General features: G+C 44.2%; 1 protein-coding gene across 1 annotated transcript in view; it reads right to left on the reverse strand.

Moving 5' to 3' along the window:
- Nucleotides 1–17,577, reverse strand: part of Mrs2 (magnesium transporter MRS2) — a 19,961-nt gene continuing 2,384 nt past the window's right edge. The window contains exons 3-10 of the mRNA XM_032884404.1: nt 15,818–15,854; nt 14,280–14,392; nt 11,127–11,300; nt 7,954–8,084; nt 5,808–5,924; nt 4,110–4,262; nt 3,518–3,635; nt 1–2,560 (exon numbers count right to left, since the gene is read on the reverse strand). Of these exons, the coding sequence (XP_032740295.1) occupies nt 2,288–2,560; nt 3,518–3,635; nt 4,110–4,262; nt 5,808–5,924; nt 7,954–8,084; nt 11,127–11,300; nt 14,280–14,392; nt 15,818–15,854 (1,116 nt within the window). The 3' untranslated portion in view covers nt 1–2,287. The remainder of the gene's footprint in view (nt 2,561–3,517; nt 3,636–4,109; nt 4,263–5,807; nt 5,925–7,953; nt 8,085–11,126; nt 11,301–14,279; nt 14,393–15,817; nt 15,855–17,577) is intronic.

The raw sequence follows: 17,577 nt of genomic DNA on the forward strand, positions 1-17,577 counted from the left end.
TATATTGGTTTTCCATCTTTATGCATTTATATATCTTTATACAAAAACTCAGTATTTGATATTCTATATTTCCTTTAAGGAACAGTATCACTCAAACCCTACCTGACCTAACCGCCTTTAAAAACTTTACAAACTGCCAGTTCCGTCCTTTTATCTAAGGCGAAGTAATTACATTTTGTCCCTCTGCTAAGAGGGACATGACTAATCAAAACTTTATTTGAGCTCATAAACTAACACTACAAGGAAAAATGAGATTCAGCCCTGTCCGACCTGGGATCAAGTGGACTTCAATTCTTCATGGATCTTAGCTGAACAAAGCCTAAGACATCACAGTGTAAGACCGGTCACAGCAGTGGGGTGCTCTCGGGTGTGCTGAAGAGGGGTGTGAAATCTGGGCATCATCAAAGACGATCCTGGATGCTGTCAAAGGGTTCAGCTGCCACAGTTTTCATAGTCACATTCCAGCATCTCACTCAGAGCCATGAAAGTCTTTCATGGCTGGGACACCAGGCCAGCTCAGTGCTAGACCAGCTTTTCACAGCCCCACACAGGAGGGGAGCTCACTTGTAACCTGTTTTCTGCTGGAGTAACATTTTTACTTCCATCACTTAAGTACCCAGTAAGCCTGTGGGACACCCACAGTCTGGGGTGGGCACACTTCTTCGTTATTCCTACACTGCAGGCTAAGAGTTGCTCTGGCCTTACCACAGTCTTACAAGTGCACTACTTAGGGAAGCACACTTTTTGGTTATTGTAATGTTTTAGCACACAACTGTGTGAATCCTGAAAACACACAAAGGCAGGCTGAATGGTATCAGCAATTTGACTCTTCACCATGCAGTTAGAGGGCTGATCCCACAGCTTTGTTCATGCTGGGCGAGCGAGCGAGCGAGCAGCACTTGCAGCCCCACTTCCTCTGGTGTTTTATAGTCCAGGTGGGCTGGACCTCACTCTGTAACAGTCACTGGCCTAGAACATACTCTGTAGCCCAGGCTGGCCTCAAATTCTTCCTAACCTTCTTGCTGCAGCCTCTCAAGGACTAGAAGTACAGGTGGGGGACCAACCATGTCCTGCCTTGCCATTTATTTTAAATGAGAGCTTCTGATTGGGAAGGCAGCGTTTCCACCATTCTTACATTAGCTATGTTCTTGTTTGACAAACACATCTGTTAACCTTTGAGAGGAAGGCAAACACATTAGCTGGCTGTATACATTTTCTCTTGGGGAGGGGGTAGCATGACAATCTCAAATCAGGCAATGATCAAAACATCTATAAAATTGTAAGAGAATAAACACTTTAAACTTAACTTTCCATAGTTCTATTTATAATTAATCAAAAAATAGTAACAATATTGCTTAATTGGAATCTAAATATGCTGACATTAAATTATACCTCTTTTTTATTCATCATATATAAAAAAAAGCAAATACCTGGAAGTAAAGTTCCACCAAGGACTGACATTCCAGAATTTGCCAAAAGGCTAAGTGATCCACCAGCCTTCCTCCCCGAGCGAGACTGACAGGACTGTGACTCTCTGTGCGGGGCCACGGGCTCTGCTGAGTCCCTGGGCAGTCAGCACAAAGCTACACTTCCTCCATATGTATAGTGGCACTGATCTAGATAAGTCTACTCACAGTAAATAAATCGATACTTTAAAATGCCCATAAACAGTATTCAAAGTTGGTAGGACATAGGGTTTGGGCCTTTTACAAAGAAAGCACTGTCTCAAAGAATTCTGAGAATGCGATCAAGTTTAGTACTGTGAATGCCACAGTATTTTTAGTCATTCATAATTTAAACACCAGTTGTCGTTTTCCCCCAGAAAGTGATAATAGCTTCAGAAGAATAAAAATCCTTGTCTGCCAGGCTGCTGCTATCGGCTTGCCAGGATAGTCCTGCCTGCTCCAAGTCCTTCCGGCCTGAGGCTGTTTTTCACATCCGTCCTTCTATCTGCCAGAAGGGTCTTTTTAGGCAAGGAGGCCATCTAAATAAAGCAGGAAAAGAATTTCAGTGTGTGTCTTTCTTAGAAGCCACTAACCAGATGGTAAGTGGGTACCATGCAGGTCAGTGCCTGTGCACTTCCTCCAGCAGCGCTGACTCCACAGACAAGGGAGGAAAGGAGGGGTGGCTCCTACGCTCATGAGAGCAGCACAGCGCAGCATTTCAGCACAGCTACGGGAAAGCCCTGCAGAGTGACGAGCATCTGTCTCAACATATGATTCCTGCCAGTGTTCTACAGAAACCAACTGATTCACTGTGAGCATCTCACCTCACTTAACTGTCTACATCATTTAAAGCACACAGTGCAGACTGGATTAGCAGAAGGGAAAGGAAGGAGAACTTGCACAGGGTCACAAAGCCTGTGGCCACTGAAACCCAGGCTGCCTGACTCTATGCCCAGGATTAAGAGAACCCAGCAGTGTTGCTGTGAGCCCCAAGTCCATACCATAGGGGGCAATGGAGCTTCCAGCTGTCTTCCAAGGAACGAAAGCAACCTCCTCCAGATGAGGCCACTTCCCATAAACATAATCCCTGTAATCAGCCAAAACACACGATGATCCTGAAAGAAATAGTTTATTCCAGTCACAAAAGGTCAAACTCCTCAGACAAATTCCCCGTGTCATTGGAAGACCTCTCTATAGAAAGCAGCTAGGATCAAGGCCTGCAGCCAAGCCCAAAGACTGCGGCCAGGATGGGGCTACTCCTCTGTCCCCTCACAACTGGGTTCTCCTGTACCTAGGGCTACATGATGCCCCTATCAGAAAATGCTGTAAAGGCAAGGCTTGGCTTTGCAGCCCAGGCTGGCCCTGAATTTTTGGGCTCTGGAGGTCCTACTGCCATACCCTACCAAAGACTTGGGTCTGCAGGTAGGAATCTAAAGGAATCATCCTTGGGTTGAAATCCGCTTGTTTTCTGGATCTGCAACTTAAGTTTCCTGAGGCTCTATTTTCTCATCTACAAAGTAGGGGATATATGTCTAATTTATAGAGTTGTGATAACTACATCAAACAAGCCCTATACATGTGAACTCCCAGGCTCAGAGCCAGACACACAGAACTAAAAACAAAATCCCTTATTACCTCTCCTCACAGTGTGGCTGTGTTAGTTAGCTTCTCTCGTGCACTTACATGGTGTAGGAAATAAAGCACTGAGGCCAACAGTAACTGCTTGACTTCTAAGTGAGTTACAGCCTGTGTTCCAGTGACACCATCACTGTCAGCCTGACTAGATTGGGAGTCACTCAGGAGTTGGATTCTGGGAGGGCATTTCCAGAGGGAGAGTCGCCTGCTTCCTGAGTATGGACCATGTGACCAGACGCCTTCGGCCCTGCTACCCTGTCTTCCCTGCAGTGACGGATGGTAACTCCTTTAAACTGGGAGCCAGAATGAACCTTCTGCTCCTTATGTTGCCTTTGCCAGGTGTTTTGTCACAGCAATGAGAAAGGGAACACATATACTTCCAAAAAAGCTGATCATTTAAACATTATAAAGTAAAATCCTTGGAGTTGCATTCTTACCTCTTCAAGGGAAGATTCCAAATTCATGCCAAAAGCAACTCCCATCAGTCCAAAGAGTGAAAGCGAGAAGGTTCCCATGGTCAGCTGGAGGTTTAACCTCATCATCACATTGCGATGGCTGGAGAGAAAACAACCCACTCAGCCCAGCACACACCCAAATCCAGCAAAACTGAGCGAAGGCCTATGGGGTCACTCTTCACCCTCAAAAGGAACTCCTGTGATGGGTAACAGTGAAACTTGACAAGGTTTGCAATTACCATAGAAACCTCTGACCTGAGGTGGGGGACCCACCATTTCCATGGGTGGCACCAGTCCCTGGCTGGGGACCTGGACAGCAAACAGTGGAAGGTGAGCTGACAGCACTCACCTCACTGGGTCCTGACTAGGACACATGACCAGCTACTTCAGGTTTCCCTCAAACTGCGAGTCCAAATAAACCATGCATTCCCTCAGTGCTTTAGCCAGGCCGTAGGTCAGTCATAAAGCCCACTATGGGGTAGTCACAGATGTGATGGTGTGATTTCTTCTAAACAAGATTACTAAAAAGCGCTTCCTTCCTAACTGCAGTGTTTACCACCTCTGTGGCCCTTACCTATCTAGATTGATGAAGATAATGCTCTGTGAATCATCAATCAGGACCCGAAGCTCCCGAGCCTCATTGGAGAGGTCGTCAGCCAAGCGATAGTAGTTTTCCAGCAGCAGCTCCATCTCCTCTGCGTGGTCAATCCCAGTGCTGCTCTGCTCACTTCAATTCACAGTCAACAGTCAACAAACCCGACACTGTGCAACACATACCGGCCCCCAGCTTCAGTCACCAGGGAGAGAGCTAGCCTTGTCTCACCTGTTCTGACTGCATCTCATTTGCAAGAAGCTTTGTCAACTGATCCTAAGCACGATGCACTCAGCCCTACTCAGCTGAGTTCAAACTACTGTGCCCATGCCCTCAATCCAAAAGACTCGTGTAAACACGCATCATTAGTGACTGGAATCACAAATGTGAATACCGATGAGAAAGTGCAGCCTAGGCCACTGTGGAGCACAGGACAACCTAGATTAAGTTGGAAAGAATACTTCCTGGGCCTGGAAGATGTCTCAGTGGGTAAAGGTTAAGGCTCTTCTTTTAGATGACTGGGGTTGGATTTCTAGCACCCACATGATGGCTCACAACCATCCGTAACTCCAGGTCTCAGAGATCTGCCCACTTCTGGCCTCTGTGGGCATGACACATACAGGTGGTACATAGACATACATATAGGCAAAACGCCTTCACATTAAAAAAAGCATCTCCCTTTTAATACAGTCATAACAGCAGTAGCTGGTTTGTTTCATCCTTCCTAGAGGAGTGAACAGAGGACCTAACTGTGATGTCTGCTTCCCTGAGCACATCCTATTAACACTGTCTAGTTCTAGCCTGTCTGGAGACCACAGCCCTGACTGTGATCCACTGAAAGGTATCGCCTTTCCCGAAGGAGAGATTTGGTAAAAGTGAGTTGCATCGTGCCTCTACTATGGCATGTTCGTATGACTTAAGGGTTGGGTAGAAAGAGTTGTATGTTATGTCTTCAGGGAACTAAAAACAGTGCACTTGTTACTGTTTGGTGTGTGTGAGTCAGGACACCGTGTGGCTGCCGCCCTCCTTTCACGTTTACATGGACTCCAGGGATCCAACTCAGGTGGATATGCTTGCACAGGCACTGTCCCCTGCTGAGCCACCTCAGCAGCCCCTTCCTTGCCTGTTGGCTAATGAAGAGCATGGGCACTTACAACTGTGCCACTGATAAAACAGTGCATTTCTCTACAGGCTTTGGCCCCTACTGGAGAAGTAGACTCAGGTCTCCGGTGACTTTAATGCATCACTAGTATAGATCAGACAGTGAGTTTCATACTCTGTGTTTGGACCTGCTTTCAGCAGTTTCTAAAAACACAAATGATTTCTAGGTTCAAAAATCAGAAAAAAATGTGTAAGCTATGTTTATAACAGACAAGGCTTATGGACTCCAATCCCACTGCCTGGCTCGCCCCCTTCTCCTTACCACGCGACTATTGCCCTTTGCTTCTTAGGGAACTTAGTTCACTGTGCATGTGTTGCTTAGTGATTCATTCCCCAGGGGAACTGTGATATATTTATGTTCTCTTCAGCCCAGCAGCTAGAATGCAATGTGCATTCAATGCAGCCTCACTGAGCTGGGACATGTGCAAGACACAGTGTCTAGAAATGAAAAGTACCTATTCTCTATCTAGAAAAATACAGGCTCGCCTGAAGGAAGAAACAACACAAGGCTCCACTTACAAGACATGCGGGTCACTCCACTTGGTTAAACAGAGTTCTTCCAGCATCTCCTCCTCATCCAAGAGCTCCAAAATTGACTCTTTGAAGATTTTAATGTCTGTTTCTAACTCAGAGAGACTGTAAGAATAGTTACACAGCAGAGATCAGCAGCATAAACGTGCATCATTTCACTCTAAGTGTGTAGGGCAACTGATAAGTGATCCACCTATCAGTGTATACTGGTGAGAAACATTTCACTAATAGTGCAAATTAACCATTCCCAAACCCAAACAAATCAGTAAAATTATCCAGTGACACAACTCTATATATAACTTTGGTAGCTTCCAAGGTTAGATGTCTGTTCTAGAGACTTAAGGCTAAGGTAAAACCTGTGGGCATTTACTCTTAGCTAAGGACTCCACAATGAATCAGTCAGAGGATGGCTGAAGAGGTGCACCAAGAGGTTTATAGGAGGTAGGTTACAGGTAAGAAAAAGAGGCCAGAGAAGTCAAAGGAATCTATGATGCACAGGTCAGGAGGAAGTTACAATGATGCTCTTAATCATGCTTGTGAGATACGTACAGGAAGGGGATGGACAAGTCATTCAGTTCTTATGTGTAGTTCTGAAGCACCCTTCATGCTTTGCCTCGTTCACGACAGGCAAAGGCTCTTTCAGATTACTTACACCTCTGACCTTACCCCTTTTTGAGAGAGGACATAACTCTGTAGCCTAGGCTAGCCTCCAACTTGAGGCAATCCTCCTGCTTTAGACTGCTGAGCGCTGGGATTACATGTGAGATTCCATATCTAGCTTTGCACATTCTTTTAAAAAATTACTTATATTTATGTGTCTGTGTGTGCGCCTATGCCACATGTCCTATTGTGTGCCTACTGAGGCTTCTTGGAGCTGGAGTTACAGGTGGTTATGGGCCACCAGATATGGTGTTGGGAATGGAACTCAGGTCTTCTGAAAGAGCATCTTATTTCTACTGAACCGTCTTTCCACTCTGGAGCTTAGAGTATTCTTAATTGATAAAACCATTCCAACACTGCATCAACAACACAAACAACAGTGCCTTTTAAAGTTTTAACTGAGGATGGAGGCTTAAGGGATGGATGGCTGAGCGTTCTGATCACTGGCTTTCTTGCAGAGGATCCAAGTTTGGGCCCTAGCACCCATGTGGTGGTTTATGATTATCTGTAGCTCAACTCCAGAGGATCTGATGTCTCCTGAACTTCTCAGGCGCCAGACACACACATGGTGCACATTTAAGTATATGCAGGCAAAACAACCATACATATAAAATAAACAAATATTAATTTTAGTTTTAAACTAGGGCCAGTAAGAAGGGTCAAAAAGGTTAAGGTGCCTATTGGAAAACCTGATGACCTATGTTCAATCCATTGGATTTACATGGTAGAAAGAAGAAATTAATTCCAACAAGCTTTCCTGACTTCCACACATATACATATATTCTCCCTGCCCCCAATAAAATTTTAATTAAAAAATATATATATCAGTCACAGCCCTTAGCTGTTAAATTTTCAGTCACAGTTGGGGAGTACAATTCTCAGAGTATTTTTATTTAAATTATGACACAAATTAATTGAGGCAAAATTTAAATCCTTGGCTGAGTTATGATTTTAGAAAATGAACATGGACCTTAGAGTGGGGACATGTGACTCTGGATTTAGATCAATGAATCTACTATTAAAATAAAGATAGCATTAACAACTGAATGGGATGACAGATGGGCTGTAACAATGTTTTGTGCAGTATCTTTCTGAACAACATTAGACTGTGTTCCTTTTACTTCAATCTCCCACCTGTACCACTTAAAAAAAACAAACATACATTTTCATATAAAAACTAAATCCCAGCACTGAGGGGGCTAAGGCAGGAGACTGCAGCAAGTCCAAATTTCACTTAGGTCAACGTCAGACTGGCATATGGAATAAAGTAGGCTCATCCTCCTTGGAGCCCCTCCCCCAAAAGAAAATAAAAGTATGGGGACGCTGACACCCTGAGCACAGCGGGGGAAGTTGTCACCATTCATAAACAAGAAGCACACCAGTCTCACATGTGCATGTACGGCAGCCATCACTGTGGACATCGGGAGACAAGCTGAAAGTCTCTGTCTCTAACCCCTGGTCTGCCCAGATTTACCTTTTGCCGTTTTGGAGTAGGACATGCAGTTTGCTTCTGTCGACAGAAGAGTGCTTGGGGTCCACTAATGCATCCAGGGTCTCCAGGATCAGTGGCTGCAGGATGCTTAGTTTCCCCTGAAGGGTGTTGATCTAGATAACAACATGGCCTTTCATAAGAATTAAAACAACCTTTTTAGAACTTAGGATCAGTGAAGCCTCTGATTAAACACAGACAATTGTACTAGCTAAAAAACCTGACAGCATTTCAGAACACGGCCCCTGTTGGAACACCTATCTAGAGATGAATCAAAAGCCACATCTTCTGGGTTAGAAGAACAACATGTAATGCTGCCACTGGCTCTGGATTAACTCTCACAATAGTCTTCCTCTAGACAGCTGCTACGAAAGGACTAGGGGATGATTTGTTAAAACAAAAATCTGATATCCTGGGGACTGTAGAGATAGCTCAGGGGTCAAGAGCACTTTCTGCTCTGCCTGAAGACCAGAATTCGATTCCAATAGCTCATGCCTGGCAGCTCACGACTGTGTGCAACTCCGACTCCAGGAGATCCAATGCCCCTGGCCTTTACTGGCACCTACACACATGTGCACACACATAGCTACACAAACATACACAATAAAAATCTGAAATCCCATGTTGAAGCACGCATTTCACATTGGTTATAGCTATGTTTTATGTAAACAGAGCACAGTTCAAAATTGCTATGGACGGTGGCATCTTAACAACTGAGACTTGGTTTGGAGCTGCAGGTCAGGTGGCAGAGAGCTTGCCTAACATGCATGAAGTCTTGGGTCAGACCCACAGCACTGAATAAACTGGATATGTTGTCATGTGCCTCTAATTCCAGGCCTTGGAAGTGGGAGGAGAAATGGTGTCACTTGGACTTTAAAAAGACACATTAAATCACTGTAGAGTCCAAAGTATGCTTTTCTTAAGCTAACACAAGCACAGCTGTTAATCCACAGGAACTAACGGATGACAGGATATGGCTAAGATCAAGATACCTCCACACAACTGACAAATGACACAAGACTAACAGAATTAAGTGGCAGAATTAAGACTATAAATGTGACTACATGCTGTTTTAACCCAGAAACACAACTCATCTGGCTTGGAGCTGCAGCCCAGAATCAGGGTTTACATCAGCTTGCTACAGACTCTTTTATTCTGTATAAACAGGATCTGGATCTAGGTTCAGAAGATCCAGAGTGGGAAATTAAGGTAGACCTATTGTTTCACTATCCTAAAGAGACATCAACCCTCTGGCTGGCCAAGGGCTGAACTTTGTGTGGCTGAGAGGCTAAGATCCCACTCCAGGTCTTGTGAGGCCTCCTGCTCCTGGTGTGTCATGGTCCAAGTGGGTTGAATGGATCCCTGGAGGAGATGGCTGGCTTGATACTGTAGTGCTCTTTCAGAAAGAAATCTTCTGGGGACCTATGTCACAGGCCAGAATATTTACACGAGATGGCTGAGCTCTCTCTGTTCTCCCCACAGCTGACAGCATCTGTTCCCATACTATGAAGTCCTGAGTCAGCCCAGCCTGTCATGCTCAATCTGCACTGTGCTGTTGCTCCTGTAACCCCAGCAGAGAGAGAGAAAAGAGAGAGAGAGAGAGAGAGAGAGAGAGAGAGAGAGAGAGAGAGAGAACATCTCTTCCCTTATTAAAGCAAAGCAAGTAACAGAGAGGGTACCAGGTTCACTCAGTCTTTCCTGACCACTAGGAATCCAGTGACTACTGATGTATGGGGCAGGGCTCATTAGAAGAACTGTGGTTCCTTTCAGTCTAGGTACCAAACAAGAGGCATCTCCTTGAGCTGTTTCAAACAGAGGACCATGTGGCCAATGTTCATGTGTAAGCACTTGTATTATACAGTTTAATTTGAAGAGTGAAGCAGAAGGTGCTCAGAGGTTGACATAAGATCTCTTGAATTCTCATCCCATGATATGGTTCCTGAAAGTGCAGACGGTGTGCCACACACCTGTAAGCCCAGCGCTAGAGAGGGTGAAGCAGGTAGACCTCCTTAGCCTGGTATACAGCAGGATCCCAATCCAACAAACAAAAACGTAAAAAATCACAGAAGTGTATAAAAGGGAGCCAATTTGAAATGTACTTCCTCAGTTTCCTCTTAAGAGTCTTTCATTCTACTGGCTTGGCTCATTCATTTGGAAAATGAAGTTCCATGTCCTTGGAGGAGCCTTACAGGTGACTCTAATGTGGCTGTGGAAATCGGCTTTGAAATAATCAATACTAACTCACTTTTGAAGGGACTCTGGCCATGCTCTGGTGAGCAAGGCTTGGCAGGCCTTGCCATTCTCTTCCACTCCCTCTGCCTTGCTAAAACTGTTGGATTACAGTCCTAAAGCCGGCCACCAAGGTCCATTCCCTTACTTGGCCACTACCAAGGTAGTGAAGTCCAGTAAAGCCCCCTTTGGCTCACCTAATTAACATGCCCAGTTAAAATTAAATACCTCATCTGTACTGCCTGGTTTTGTCTGTCAACTTGACACAAGCTGGAGTTACCACAGAGAAAGGAGCCTCCCTTGAGGAAATGCCTCCATGAGATCCAGCTGTAAGGCATTTTCTCAATTAGTGATCAAGTGGGGAGGGCCCATGGTGGGTGGTGCCATCCCTGGGCTGGTAGTCCTGGGTTCTATAAGAGAGCAAGCTGAGTAAGCCAGGGGAAGCAGGCCAGTAAGTAACATCCCTCCATGGCCTCTGCATCAGCTCCTGCCTCCTAATCTGTTTGAGCTCCAGTCCTGACTTCCTTTGGTGATGAACAGCATGGAAGTGTAAGCTGAATAAACCCTTTCCTCCCCAACTTGCTTCTAGGTCATATGTTTGTGCAGGAATAGAAACCCTGACTAAGACATCATCTTAAAACGGGGTTTCCCCTTTTACCTTTATAAACACTGTGATTGTTCTGTGTGCCTCATCTGTCTCCTCTCTATCCAGAGGCAGGCCTTTGTCTTCCTCCTGGACAAATAAATACTCCCCCTCCCTTTCCCTTGCCTCTATCTCTCGTCTTAGTCTCGGACTCCCTGTCTTCTGAACCTCTGGGGCAAATGAATCTCCTTTGTGCTGAGATTTGGTCTTGGAGGCTCTGAGCGATACTCCCTAACGGTCTTCTGAGACCAGCCCGAGCTCCGACACCTCATGACATCAGGCTTACCCAGTACTGCAGGAGTGCTTCAATAGCTCTGAACTCAAACGGTAACGGGTACGTAACGAGCTGACCTTCTCCAGCCAGCTGTGATGGCAGTTCCCGGAACAGCCAGTGCTCCAAGTTTAAATTCCGATAATCTAGTATCAGAAGATACTCTGGAGTTATCACAGCCTTCAAGTACTGGAAAAGCAAGAGAAAGAATGCATGTGTACACACATATACACACACTCATAGAGATGCAAGTTATCAAGCTGAAGGAAAGAGGAAATTCACAAAACTGAGTTCATTTTACTAATTTTGGACTAAAACTAAACCAAATCAATGCTCATCTGGTTTTCTAAAAATAAATAATAATAAAATTAAGGAATATTTTTCTACAGGAAGAAAATTCAAATGTATGTATATATCTCAATAATTCTAAGCTGCTCTCAGAAGACCTGGGATCACACAGGGGTGGCAGATGTAGCCCCACAATTCCAGCAGCTGGGAGGTGGAAGAAAACAGATGTTCAAAGACATGCTCAGCTACAGAGCAAGTTCACAGCCAGTCTGCTGTACATGAAACTGTCTCAAAAAACCCACCTCCGAAGCAAGACATCTGCCAGGACTCATATGAGAAACTAAGGAAAGGGTGAAAGATAAAGCTCCCTAAAACAATCTCGCAGGCAGTTCAGCAAGGGAGAGGCCAGCTTGCATGCCAGTACTTGGGAGCTGAGGTATGAAGACTGCTATCTGAAGAGAACAAAACAAACCTGCAGATCCCATTACTAGGCCTGTGGCTTAGAAGAGCTCTGACTCAACAACATAACTTTCCTTCCCACGTCTGTATTTCATGTGCATACCAGCCCACACCACACGAGGCCTGTCTACTCCTGCTCTGGACATCCTCACTGCGCTCTTTCTAACCCTCCTACCCGCCCTACATGCAGCTGCTTTGCCAACAGCTCTGGCTGTCCTGCCTGCTTTCCTGGGCCCCAACTCAAAAGGCAAAATAAACTCTTTCTTGAAATTAGACTTAATCAGATCCTGGTTCTATGCAGGAGCAACAAGTGCTCTAATCACTGAACCATTTCTCAACGTGTGCATTCCCTTTCCTTCTGACATCTGCTCTGCTGTTTTCCCCTCCTAAATGCCAGTAAAATGGTTCTTGAACTTTGAAATTTAAATTTTGGTAGACTTTTAGAAGTGATTTCATTTAATTGTAGTAGTTTGGCCCAAACGGAAATAGTTCCTTTTGAAAATAGCACCAATTTATTGAGTTCATTTGAAATTATGGACAAGCCTCAATGCTTCAAACTACAACAGCATGAAATGAGAAACATTTCTAACCAGGTGTGAATAGCCAGGGTTACATATAAAGGAAGACTCAGTAGTTAGGAGAAGTGGCTGTTCTTCTAGGAGACACAGGTTTGATTCCCGGCACCCACATTGTGGTCCACAACCAGTTTGGGCCTCTGAGGGCCCTTTATGTGGTACACAGATATATATGCACGGAAAACACCTTTACATATAAAATGAAAATTAAAAGTTACAATAAGGGCTGGAAAGAGGGCTCAGATGTTAAGAGCACTGACTGTTCTTCCAGAGATCCTGAGTTCAATCAATTCCCAGCAACCACAAGGTGGCTCACAACCATCTGTGATGGAATCTGATGCCCTCTTCTGGTGTGTCTAAAGACAGTGACAGTGTACTCACATATATAAAGTAAATAAATCTTAAAAAAAAAAAAGTTATAATAAATTAAAAAAAAACCTAAAAAAAAAGAAAAATAAGATTTGATAGTTTGTGACTACTCTATTCATAACACAGATATTTGGACTCATCTTTTTTATAACTACCTTCTAACATTTAACTATGAAAATATTCATTCAAAAAGTTGAGAGGTTATACAGTGTTACCTAGATATCTACCTACATATTTATCTGTGTAGTATAGTCTATCTACTTATCTATCTACCTACATATCCATCCATCCATCCATCCATCCATCCATCCATCCATCCATCCATCCATCCATCCGTGTAGTATAGTCAGTCAGTCTGTTTGTCCATCTGTCTGTCCATCCATCCATGTATCCATCCTTCTGTGTAGTATAACATTTTCACAGTTTAACATCCTGTTTAACTTACTGCATCTCACATGCACTTATCTATTCAAAGAGATACTGTTTAGAAGTGTTCTTGATAACAAGAGCAAGGAATATTTTCTAGAGAAAAAATCATTTGGGAGCAGATTGCTTCTGTTGTGGTCATTTTGATTAAACTAGATTAAAGGACAAAAAATCTGATCTAAGACAAATTTAAAAAGCAAGTACATGCACACTTTAGGGCTCATCACCACTGATGGTCTGTCATTTCAGGACTACATGCTCTCACAGGTTTGAACACTGAGGTCCATGTTAACTAGAGAAATTCAATACACTCAGTGTCTTCTGAGTATGCAAGTGAAGTGTGATGATTATTAGAAAGTGTTAGATACAAATGTAAACCAAGGTTTTAAGAGTCAACAGACACTTCTAGTATACTTAAAAAAAGCAGATGCTTCTTGGTACTAAGGCCATACTATAATTGTTCCTCACAGGACACAAACAGCACCATCTCTGTCAGCCACCATCTCTGTTAGCTGCTGGGTAGCCCGCACCTATGACCCCATCACTGAAGAGGCAAAGGCAGCATGATCAGGGTGTCAGCCTCCTTCCCAGTGACACAGCAAGCTTACAGTAGCCTTGGCCACACGACATCTTTATGAATAAATAAATATCAAACTTGTGTAATTTCAGAAACTACAGATGAATTTCAAGGGCCAGTGAAGACCACAGTGAAAACTTTCCCTACACAAAAGAGAGCAACATTATGCCGGATGAACGTATAACACAGTTCATGCAAAGAGTTCTCCCCTTACAATGCATTCAGTAACAAAAATCTCACTGCCTTCTAAAGTTTGTCTGTCTGTCTTTCTTCTCTTGAAACAGGGTTTCTTTATACAGCCCTAGCTGTCCTGGAACTTTTTATGTAGACCAAGCTGGCCTTGAACTCAGAGATCCGCCTGCCTCTGTGTGGGGGATTAAAGGGAAGCGCACTACCCCAGCTCTGCAGTTTCTTTAACCCACATACTGAGGATGATGGCCAGGACTCTGCTGAGCACAGCAGCACGGCCCTTACCTCCATCCTCATGATGATCCTGTTGTTTCTGGTAGTGATGCTCATTACGTGCTGAAACCTCAAGTCTCTGGCCTGGAGTGCTAACTCATGGTATAGTTCAGTTTTCTTCCTCTCTGTAAGAGAAACAGTGGGTAAAACTAAGCACCTGAGGAGCACGGGCTCCGACACTGTCCCCAGCCTCACCAGTGCACTTTCTACTGCTATCACACACAGGTTTAGGAGCGACTTTAATACCCATCCTAACTTTAAAGCCGATTCATGTGAACTCAAGTTCTCCCCTCTCTTCTGTAATATTTCACTGTGCTCAGCAGTCCACTGGGAACCAATATCAAAACCATAACCAAGCAGGAGAAGAACCTACAGCAGCAATTTTCACCTCTGGACATAGTCTTCTTCTCTGACAGGATGTCACACATCCCAGGCTGGCCTTGAGCTCCTTAAATATCCTTAAGAACTGAAGAATGACCTCAAACTCACACAGTTAATGCTGGAGACTGAATCTAGGTACTCCTGTATTTTTGGCAAGCCTCTACTAACTGAGCTACATCTCCAGCCCATAGCCATTTCTTCTTGAACACAAATTTTTATCAACTAGTTTTGTAGATTTATTTCTATATATTAGTGTTTACCTATATATATAGCCATGTATCACATGTTGATGCCTGTGGAGGCCAGAATGCCACACTGGATCCCCTGGAACTAACGTCACTGATGGTTGTGAACTACTGTGTGGATGCTAAAATAGAACCTGGGTTCTTCTCAAGAGCAACACGTGCTTTTAACTGCTGAGACATTTCTCTAGCCCTTACATTTTCTATTTTTACCACTATAGAGTCATATTCAGGGTTTTGAATCTGTGAATAAAATGAGTTTGGAAATTTTTTATTGGATAAATAAAAACCAAGAAAAGTCAATACTCACAGCAGATCTTTCCATCTGAAAACTAAATTTATTAGCTAAGAATATAGTAGACCAGAGAAACTTGTGATAGGCTGGGGACAGTAGTAGTGTGTTTCTGTGTCAAATCATACCTCCAACAGGGCTGTAAGCAGAAAAGCTAAAGGACATAAGCAACGATGAACAGGACCACAGGGCTAGGGGAGAGGTGAAACTCAAGCCACTCAGGAAAGTAACACCTAGCTCTGTTTTTAGGAGCAGCTGGTCAGAGGCAGACTACCACCCAGTGCAGACTACCACTTCCTTCTCTCCACTGCAGTGATGGGGTGGGGATGGAGGGCTACGTAATTCTGCTTGGAGAGTTGTGTAGGGGAGACTGACAGAAGGAACAGAGGGGACAACAGAGCTCCACAGTCAGCTCTCCAAACACTCTTCAAGTATCCTGGGAGTCCAAGTGGCTCCCGCCAGAAGGAAGTAAAACAGGAGAACTTCGCACAGGGGCTGACAGTCCCATGAGCGCTGATGAACAAACACTGAGGAGAAACCTCCTTCAACACAGTGGTAATCACAAAGAACACTGTACAAACACACAATTTCCAATTTTTCACCAAATTCATTAATCCATTGGTAAAGATACTCACCAAAAGAGGTAACATTTCCTTCTTTGTCAAACTTTGTCTAAAGATAGATCACAAAAACAAGTATTAATTTAATCTCAACTTAGTGTATTTATATGCTGAGAAATAGCCTTAAAATATTGAAATGCAATCATAAATCATATCTGCAAAAGTCAAAAGAAAAATCCCTGTTTTTGATTCCCTTGCTAATATAAACTTGATAGACTAACTTTCTATCTTGGGTCCTTAAGAAATCCATTCATGGGGCTGGAGAGATGACTCAGTGGAGAGATGACTGCTCTTCCAGAGGTCCAGAGCTCAATTCCCAGCAATCCACTAATATCTCTAAGAACATTAACTAAACCCAGATTGTCTGTAAAGAATAACACACACTGGATGGTCACTGTGTCTGAGGCACCATTTTCAGAGTTTTGCCAATTTTCATTTTCAGTAAAAAGTAGGTGATTTAACTTTTTTGTTTTTATTTTTATGAACATGTCTGTGTGTGTTCATATATGTTCTGGGGCACAGAAGAAGGTGTCAGACCCCAGGAATTTATGCTAATGCAGTTGTGAGCCACCAGGTGTGGGTGCTGAGAGTGAAAGTCCTGTCCCCTGGAAGAGCAGCAGGTGCTCAGCCATCTCTTCAGCCCGACAGCATGTCTGCCTTCAGCCCGACAGCATGTCTGCCTGTAGCCCAGCCCGACAGCATGTCTGCCTGTAGCCCAGCCCGACAGCATGTCTGCCTGTAGCCCAGCCCGACAGCATGTCTGCCTGTAGCCCAGCCCGACAGCATGTCTGCCTGTAGCCCAGCCCGACAGCATGTCTGCCTGTAGCCCAGCCCGACAGCATGTCTGCCTGTAGCCCAGCCCGACAGCATGTCTGCCTGTAGCCCAGCCCGACAGCATGTCTGCCTGTAGCCCAGCCCGACAGCATGTCTGCCTGTAGCCCAGCCCGACAGCATGTCTGCCTGTAGCCCAGCCCGACAGCATGTCTGCCTGTAGCCCAGCCTGACAGCATGTCTGCTTGTAGCCCAGCCCGACAGCATGTTTGCTTGTAGCTCAGCCTGACAGCATTTCTGCTTGTAGCTCACAACTGAGTCTGGTAATTTATTATTGGACAAATAAAAACTAAGAAAAGTCAATATTCACAGCAGATCTTCCCATGAAAACTAAATTTATTAGCTAAGAATATAGTAGATGAGAGAAACTTATTAACACACAATGATACTCTAATCCTCATAATTACATAAGGCAACAAACAATTCCTAGCTATTAATGAGAAAAGTGAGGTACAAGATGTCACAATAACTTGTCTAAGTCCCCCTACAGAAAGAGAGCACACTGAGATTTAAACTTAGGAAGTCTGGCTCAGATTTAAAACTTTTTTGGAAACCATAAAAGCTTACAAAATGAGCTGCAAAAGCAATTTATAATTTAGGTTACTTATGGCTAACATTTTGTCATCAAGGGCCTAATTTCATAAATGTACACACAGACCACAGGAGATGTGTTACTCCTGAATCATTCCACAGAGTTTTAGAGACAATAGCCACCCTTCCCAGCATGCACTCTAACACTGCCCTCAGCTGCCTTTCCAGCATCTTCCAAGCCTCTCAATGGCTTCTAAGGGATCTAAACAGACTCACATAAAATCTGAAGTGTTCACAAAGGAAACTTTGTGGCTGGGGATGTGGCTCAGTGGCAGAGTGCTTGCCTGGCATACAAAAAGCCCTGGGTTTAATAACCAGGTGCATAAAGTGGTGTGGTGGTGCATTAAAACATA

The sequence above is a fragment of the Rattus rattus genome, chromosome 14 (genome assembly GCF_011064425.1).
Source record: "Rattus rattus isolate New Zealand chromosome 14, Rrattus_CSIRO_v1, whole genome shotgun sequence".
In the NCBI taxonomy this organism is placed as follows: domain Eukaryota; kingdom Metazoa; phylum Chordata; class Mammalia; order Rodentia; family Muridae; genus Rattus; species Rattus rattus.